General features: G+C 55.3%; 1 protein-coding gene across 1 annotated transcript in view; it reads right to left on the bottom strand.

Annotated features, from left to right (window-relative positions):
* Sptbn4 (spectrin, beta, non-erythrocytic 4) overlaps positions 1 to 8,786 on the bottom strand; it is a 54,570-nt gene that overhangs the window by 29,621 nt on the left and 16,163 nt on the right. Inside the window, exons 14-18 of the mRNA XM_013032621.1 lie at positions 8,583 to 8,782; positions 6,201 to 6,338; positions 4,505 to 5,255; positions 3,148 to 3,350; positions 1,359 to 1,449 (exon numbers count right to left, since the gene is read on the bottom strand). Of these exons, the coding sequence (XP_012888075.1) occupies positions 1,359 to 1,449; positions 3,148 to 3,350; positions 4,505 to 5,255; positions 6,201 to 6,338; positions 8,583 to 8,782 (1,383 nt within the window). The remainder of the gene's footprint in view (positions 1 to 1,358; positions 1,450 to 3,147; positions 3,351 to 4,504; positions 5,256 to 6,200; positions 6,339 to 8,582; positions 8,783 to 8,786) is intronic.

Raw genomic sequence — 8,786 nt, 5'->3', positions numbered from 1 at the left:
GCGCGCGCGCCTCTCCCCCCCACCCCGGCCTCCGGGCCCGCCTCCATGCGGGTGGGGGGGCAGCGGAGGAGGAGGCCCTAATTGGGGTGATGGGGGACTCACCACTCCCCCTGACGCTGGGGGGAGGTAGGGGATTTTGAGCCGGCTCCCGTGGGGACCTCTGGGTCTAGGACACTCTCCCGTCTCAGGAGTGGGGTGGGGGGGCGCACTGGACCAAATGCAATGGCGAGGGTGGGGGGAAACCTGAGCCCCGGGATGGGGAGGACTCGGGGAGATGCGAGGCACCCCCTGGGGCATCTCTAACGGGAAGAGGCTCGGGTTTCTGGCGGTCCAGATGGAAATAGGGGATGGGGACCTGGAACATCGGTTGTAATACTCCAGGACCGTCTGCGGGGCGGGGGCGCGCAGGACAACCATCCCCGCTGGGCTCGCGTCCTGGCCTAGCCACCTGCGCGTGGAGGAGGGTGGGGTGCCGAGGTCCCCTCGTCCATGGCGTGTTTGGGGGTTCCCTGTGGAACTATCGTTAGTTGGGGTGGGAGGAGAACAAGGACCTGACTCCAAAGCCATCTCCGGTTCATCATACTGATCCAGGGCGGAGGAGGGGCTCAGATGGAGGATGGGGGAGGAAGGGGCTCAGGTGGAGGATCTGGGGGGAAGAGGCCCAGATGGAGGATGGAGGGAAGGGGTTCAGGTGGAAGATCTGGGGAGAAGGGGCTCAGATGGAGGGTCTGGGGGGAAGGAGCTCAGGTGGAGGAACTTTGGGGCTAGGATTGTCTCTCTTTAGAGGTTAGGGAAATACTGGGCCGTATCTAATGTGAGCAGAGTCTACCACAGTTCTAGAAGGAAGGGGAAGCAACCAGTCTCCTGAATCATCATCTCTGATAGGGACCCGGCCTTAGATGTGTGTAGAAGACGTTAGATTCCAAGACGCTTTTAGAGTTGTGGGGAGGGGGCCCAAAGTTTGAGTCAAGGTCCACCCCCAACTGTCCAAAACCCCACCCCCACTCTCTGGAGCTCCTGGAACAGATCGCTTTTCTCAGACCTCTAGAGAGGTGAGATCAGAGCTCGTCCCCGCGGGACCCGTAGGCGCGGGCGCGCGCCGTTGCCAGGGGCGCCCGGGCCCCACCCCTGTACCCTGGAGCCGGCGTGGGCGGGCCAGCGCCGCGGGGCATGCGCACTGAGACCGGGCTCCCGCGCGCCCCCTGGTGGCGCAGGGGGAACATCGCGCCACGACCCACTTGGACGGGGCGTCCCCACCCCCACACACCTCTGCCAGGGAGCAAGTCCCTCCCCAGGAAAGGGGACACCACTGCCCCCCTTCCCTGCCAGGCCCCCGGGGGCCCAGCTGGAGGTCCTACCTCATGGCAGTCTCGGAGGAAGTGCTGCAGTCCAAGCTGGTCGTATAGCTTCTGCATCCACTGCTGGGCTCTTAATTGGTTTTCTTGGCTCCTAGGGATGGGAGAGGGAAGGGTTGGGAGAAACCCTGGTGGGGAGACACAAAAATTTAAGAGAAGGAAGGGGAGGGGGAGGAAAGGGTGGAGGAGGAGGTGGGACAGAGGCAGGGACTGGACTGCAGAGAGACAGAGAAAGAGAATTAGACAAATCTGGAGAGACAGAGGTAATGAAAACAGGTGCCTCACACCTGTAATCTTAGCTATTCAGAAGACTGCGATCTGAGGATCATGGTTCAAAGCTAACCTGGGCAGGAAGGTCTAGCCAATATACTACTCAAAAGCCAGTAACAGTGCTGTGGCTCAAAATGGTAGAGCACTAGCCTTGAGCACAAACACTCAGAAATGGTGCTCAGGCCCTCAGTTTAAGCCCCAGGACTGGCATGCATGTATACAGACACAGACACAGACACAGATACACCCACCCACACACACACACATAATCAGGGGGAAAAGAGAGTCAAAATAAATTAAGCAAAATAAAAAGAGAGTCAAGCCCAGAGATAATACAGAACTAAAGATAAAATAAGAGATACTCAGAGACTAAAATTAAGTAAAAAAGGAGAGAGGTGGAGGGGGGGCAAAAAGAGCCTCACGTATTAATATAGAGACACAGACACATAAACATGGCCAGAGACCAAAAAAAAAAAAAAAAAAGCAGAGACCTCAAGAGAGAAATATTGACAGAGACCCATAGGGGCACAAAGACAAGGAAAGAGGTAGAAGAGAAAGAGAAACAGACAGCTAGGGAATGTGGCTCAGTAGTAGAACACTTGTGTAGTACTTGGTAAATCCAGAAGAAGAAGAAGAGGAAGAAGAAGAAAAGGAGGAGGAGGAGGAGGGGGAAAAAGAAGAATGGAAGGAAGGGGAGGGGGGAGGGGGAAGGGGAGGAGGAGAGAGTCCAGCATGGATGGCTCACACCTGTAATCTTTTTTTTTTTTCCGTGGGCCTGAACTCTGGGCCTGGGCGCTGTCCCTCACCTCTTCAGCTCAAGGCTAGCGCTCTACCACTTGAGCCACAGCACCACTTCTGGCTTTTTCTGCTTATGTGGTGCTGAGGAATCAAACCCAGGGCTTCATGCATGCAAGGCAAGCACTCTACCACTGAGCCACCTTCCCAGCTCCTCACACCTGTAATCTTAACTACTTAGGAGGCAGATCTCTTATCTCCAATGAACCACCAAAAAAAGACAGAAGTAGAAATGTGGCTCAGGTGGTAGAGTGATAGCCTTGAGCACATAAAGGTCAGGGACAGTGTCCAGGCCCTGAGTTCAAGCCCCAGAAGCAGCACATATGCACAAAGAGAAGCAGTTTCAGACAATGAAGAGAGGGGAAGAGGGAGGGAAGTGACGGAGGAAGTTGGGAGACCCCAATTAGGGAAAGGCAGAGAAACGGTCAGATGCCACCAGGAAGTCAGTCCGATAGACAGACAGGGGATGGCAGAAATGCAAAGAGACAAGAGAGAGATGGCATTGGAGCACAGGGAGGCAGGATGATGCCCCCACAGGGCATAGGGAAGTGGGGGGGGGCAGGTGTTGGCCTGAGAACACTTGGCAGGCTGGACCCAGGCCCAGACATCCATCTCCAGTCAGCCTGGCCTCTGCTCACAGTGTAGGCCCAGGTTTCTAAAAGATATGGGTCCCACATCGGCATGAGTGCATGCGCCTGTCCCGGTCCCCCTCCGTGTGAGGACCTACTTCTCCAGCAGCCGGGTCACAGCGTCCTGGGCCTGCTCCCCGTAGACGTTGCCCTGCCGCAGCAGGCCCTCGGCAGCCTGCACCGCCACCTGCATCTTTTGCTGGTTCAGCTCCATCGTGGTGAGAAAATCCCTGTGTCTTTTTATGGCTTCTTCTACAGACTCTACCGTGCCTGGGAGCTCTGCGCTGGACAGCGCCACCTCCTGGGAATGAAAGGGAACACAGGTCAGCTTCCTCCAGCTCCAGCTACCATCCAAGTACCAATCACTCTTCCCATTCCCCTTTCCTGGGTTCAAGTGCACCGTGCCAGAAATGGCCTTACCTCAAGGCCTTTGCTCATGCTTGAATGCTCTGTCTGACCTCTACATAGCACCTGGATGGTATCCTCTTTTTTTCAAGTCTCTGAAACTATCAGTCTCTGCCAAACTAGCAAGTATATCCTTCAACTGCACTTGGTGCCCATAGCGTATACCTGCTGTCAGCGCTTTATTTTGCCTTGGTTTTTAGCTTTTTGTGTGTGTGTATGTTGGTACTAGGGGCTTGATCTCAGGGCTTTACACTCTTGCTTGGCTTTTTCCACTCAAGGCTGGTGATCTACCACTTGAGCCACAGCTCTACTTATGGCTGTGTGTGTGTGTGTGTGTGTGTGTGTGTGTGAAAGAGAGAGAGAGAGAGAGAGAGAGAGAGAGATTCATTGGAGATAAGAGTCTCAAGGACTTTCCCATCCAGGCTAGGTTTGAACAGGTGATCCTCAGATCTCAGCCTCCTGAGCAGCTAGGATTACAGGTGTGAGCCACCAGCGCCCGGCTAAACTGCAAGTTTCTTTCCTTTTTTTTTTTTTTTCCAGTCCTAGAGCTTGAACTCAGGGCCTGGGCACTCTCTCTGAGTTTCTTTTGCTCATGGCTAGCACTCTACCACTTGAGCCACAGCATCATTTATGGCTTTTCTGTGTATGTAGTACTGAGGAATTGAACCCAGGGCTTCATGCATGCTAGGCAAGTATTCTACCACTAAGCCACATTCCCAGACCCCCCCCTTTTCTTTTGCCAGTCCTGGGGCACTGTCCCTGAGCTTCCTTTGCTCAAGACGAGCACTCTACCACTTGAACCACAGTGCCACTTCTAGATTTTTCTGAGGATTGAACCCAGGGCTTTATGCGTGCTAAGCAAGCACTGTACCACTAAGCCACCTTCCCAGCCCCTGAACTGAGGTTTTCTATCCTCTAAATTCTTATATTTGGTTCCCTTCCCAGAATGATCTGGAAATTAGATCACGCACTTAGATCACTTCCCACCGTCCCCACAGGGGGCCCAGGACCCCCACCCACGCCAGCCTCATACCCCCTGCGAGTTGGCACCTGATTGCGCAGCACAGCGAGCGCCTGGCACAAGTCACGCAGGAAGAGCTGATAGACGTGGGCCTGAACCAGGGCCTCCCGGCGCGCCTCCCACAAGCCGAGCAGTTTGTGCCAGCCAATTTCCAGGTGTGGGAGCCACTCATCGAGAGCCAGGCCCGGGCCCAGCTCGGCACCGTCGGCCGCCAACAGCGCCTCGCTGGCCGCCACGATGCGCGCATAATCCTCCTCGCGCTGACCCACTTCCTCCTTGAGGGCAGCGTGGCGCGCCAGCAGCGCATCGGCCTCTTCCAGGCTGCTGGGCAGGGGCCCCTCGCTGCCCCCCGCTGCCTCCTGGGCACGCACCAGCCAGTCCAGGAAAGCATCCAGGTCGTGCAGGAAACGCTGCAGTCGCCCGGCCGCCGCCACCGCCTCGCCGCAGGCTTGGGCCGAGCTCGCCAAGGCGCCCCACTCGGTCCCCAGCTCCTGGGCGCCCTGGTGCAGCCGCGCCGCCTGCGCCGGGAAGCGCTCGGCCAGCAGGGACGCCTCCTCCAGGAGGGCCGCCTGGCGTGGCTCCAGCGCTTGCAAAGCCGCCTCTAGGCCACTCAGGCGCCACTGCAAGGCGCCGCCGGCCCGGGGTGCGCTCTCCACCGCCCGCCGCTTCTCCCGCACCTGGGCGCGCACTTCCGCCACCTCCAGCACGTGGTTCTCCACCAGCAGCACCGCGCTCACCTCCTCTTTGCGCTGCTCCACCAGCTCCACAATGCGATTCCACCTGCCCCGGGGAAAGAGGGCGACGGGTTATGCAGGGAGGGGCCCTCCCATCCATCCCGGAGAGAAGCCAGGCCACCGCCCGCCCGGACTTGGAAAAGACCCGTTAGCCTGTTAAAATGGAGCCCCATCCAGCACACGGCTTCGAGCAAACAGGTCCTGGATGTAGGGCAAGCCAGACACTGGTAGCGCAAGCCTGTAATTCTAGCAACTAAGGAGGCTCAGATCTGAGGATGGCTGTTTGAAGCCGGGGGTGGGGTGGGTGGGGAGATATTTGAAGCCAGGGTGGGGGCAGAGATATTTATCTCCTGTTAACCAGCAAAAAGCCAGAGGTGGAGCTGTAGTTCAAGTGGTAGAGCACCAGCCTTGAGTGAAAAAGCTCAGGAACAGCACCCAGGTGCTGAGTTCAAGCCCCAGTATTGGCACACATGTTCTCTCTCTCTCTCTCTCTCTCTCTCACACACACACACACACACACACACACACAATTTATGAGCTCTACCCACAGTGAACATTCAGGAAGTGTTTTAAGAAGAAAGAAAACAGTTGGAGCTGGTTGCCCATGGCTCATGCCTGTTATCCTAGCTACTCGGGAGGCTGAGATCTGAGGACTGTGATTTGAAGCCAGCCCAGGCACAGAAGTTCCCATGAGACCCATCTACATTCACTCAAAACTTGGAAATAGCACTGTGGCTCAAGTGTTAGAATGCCAGCCTTGAGCACAAAGGCGAACAGGGACAGTGCTCAGGCTCTGAGTTCAAACCCCACAAGAAAAAGGAGGAGGAGGAGGAGAAGATGGAGGACGAGGAGATGGAAGAAAAGTTGAAGGGGGAGGCTACCAATTTGCTACAATTTGGTTTGATTATCATGGTGGTTGAATATGAAGAGAAAGATGGGGAAAACCAGTGTACGCTACCAGGAAGAACTTGCAGGCCCAGTCCCCATTTACCTGCTGTTGAGGTGGTCCTGGCAAGAGCGCACCTCATCTGAACTGGGGTGACCTCCATCCACGAGCTCTTGGACCGTGTGGTTCACGTCCAGGACGCGGCTCATGAAACTATTCATCTCCTGGTCTAGGCTCTCGAATCTGAAAAAGAGGATGGAGGTGCTCATGGGTCAGACTTCTGGAGCCCTGCCCTGAGTCTTGATTCACTTCCCCTTTCCTGGCTCTGGTCCTACCTTTCCAGCTATTTCCCAGAATCCTTTGCCAGTTCCTCCTCTTTGATTGGCTACAGACATGTTTGGTTGCTTAAGTAGCCCATCCTGAGTCTATGGACTGTCCATCACACCCTCCCTGGCCCATCTCACCCACCCCCCACATCTTCAGACCCCACACCTCGAACTCCTGACCACCAGTCACAATTCAGTCACCAGCCTAAACTCCTTTTTGATCTACCCCTAACCTTAAAGCTTGCTATACATTTCCTTGGGGCTCTCATGGCCATTGTGACTCTGCCCTGGCCTTCCTCTTCCAAGATTAACTGACCCCCTTGGGCCTTGATTAGCACCTCGATCCCAGTCCATCAGCCCCCAGGCCAGGGCCAGTTTACTTGGACTCTTTTATTTTATTTATTTTTTTGTTATGGGGCTTGAACTCTGGGCCTGAGCGCTGTCCCTTAGCTCTTCAGCTCAAGGCTAGTGCTCTACCATTTGAGCCACAGCGCCACTTCCAGTTTTCTGGTGGTTTATTGGAAATAAGAGTCTCACAGACTTTTCTACCGGGCTGGCTTTGAACCACGATCCTCAGATCTCAGCCTCCTGAGTAAGCTAGGATTACAGGCGTGAGCCATTGGCACCTGGCTTTGTACTCTTAACTATAGTTCAAGCCTATCTCCTTCGAACACGAGTCCCCAACCTAGCTGCCTCTCTAAATTTCCAGCTGTTTCTCACTCCAACCTGCTCCTCCACATGGCATGCCAGGGGACTGAGCATGGTCTGCTCTTGTAAAGAAAAATGTATAAAACAACTGGATAATTGTGGGCACAGTTATTCAAGCCCAGCTCTGGAATTGGAGATGAACTCAGAAAAATCCCTGTGCATGCATGCATGCATGCATGCATGCATGGATGAATGTATGGATAAGATGCTGGGGTGGGGGTAGGTAGAGGACAGACGTCCACTCATTAATTTAACACTCAGGCTTAGGTCAGGCCACAGACAACTTGGTGCATGATACATGGAGCAGGAAGGTGGGAGGTAAATGTAAAGCAGGCGAGGGACAAGAGGTGGAGATAGGGCTGGGAAGGTGGCTCAGTGGTAGAGCGCTTGCCTTGCAATGCATGAGGCCCTGGGTTCAATTCCTCAGCACTACATAAGCAAAAAGAAAAAAGCCGGAAGTGGGGCTGTGACTCAAGTGGTAGAGCGCTAGCCTTGAGCTGAAGAGCTGAGGGACAGTGCCCAGGCCCAGAGTTCAGGCCCTACAACTGGACCCCCCAAAAAAAGAGGTGGAGATAGCATTGCTACAGGGTGGGGGGCTTGAGTGGTAGCCTAGGCTGGGCTGTCTGTGAGTAACTTTGGCTGGGATGAAGATAAATTCATGGGGAATGCTAGTAGTACCCCTAGGGGACTTGTTAAGTGTCTCACACCTACTAACATTTCTTTCCTTCCTTCTTTCTTTCCTTCTTGCCTGCCTGCCTTATTTCTTCCTTCCTTCTTGTGTGCCAGTACTAGGTCTAGAACTCTGGGTTTCACACCTTCCCTTGGCTTTTACCCTTAAGCCTGGTGCTCTACCACTTGAGCCATACCTCCACTTCTGGCTTTTGCTGGTTAATTGGAGGTAAAAGTCTCAAGGACTTTCCTGCCCAAGGCTGACTTTGAACCTGTGATTCTCAAAGCTCAACCTCCTGAGTAGCTGGGATCACAGGCTTGAGCCACCAGCGCACTCCCTCCCTCCTGAGTTCATTTTATGTTCCTACCAGTTTGTGGAACTGTCCCCCCCTTTTTTTTTTTTCGTTGGCGGTGGGGCTTGAACTCTGGGCCTGGACTCTGTCCCTCAGCTCTTCCACTCAAGGCGAGGACTCTACCATTTGAGCCACAGCGCCATTTCCGGTTTTCTGGTGGTTACTTGGAAATAGGAGTCTCATGGCCTTTCCTGCCAGGGCTTGAACTGCGATCCTCAGATCTCAGCCTCCAGAGTAGCTAGAATGACAGGCGTGAGCCTCCGGCGCCCAGCTTTCCTCCCCATTTTACAGATGGGCAAAATGAGAAGTTCAGAGAGGTTGGACAAACTCCAGATTGTCACAAAGCCCATTAAGGATGAGCCTGGGAGTCCCCAGCATCCGGAGGCTGGGGGACACCCCCCCCAACCCCGCCACCCCAGAGCCGCGCTCACCGGTGCTGCACCACCTCGACGTCGTCCAGGGAGTCGGGCACGCGCATGGCGAGCAGCCACTGCTCCTTCTCGCCGATCCACAGCTCGCACGCGTGCACCTCGCCGAACATGCGGTACACGGCAAGCGCGTCCCGCAGCCACTGGCGCCGCAGCGCCGCCACCTCGGCCACCTCGGCGAACAGCTGCTCGGCCTCCACCACGCGC

The sequence above is a fragment of the Dipodomys ordii genome, unplaced genomic scaffold (assembly GCF_000151885.1).
Source record: "Dipodomys ordii isolate 6190 unplaced genomic scaffold, Dord_2.0 Scaffold156, whole genome shotgun sequence".
NCBI lineage: Eukaryota > Metazoa > Chordata > Mammalia > Rodentia > Heteromyidae > Dipodomys > Dipodomys ordii.
Note: the sequence above shows the minus strand (reverse complement) of the source record. Positions and strands in the feature narration are given on the sequence as shown.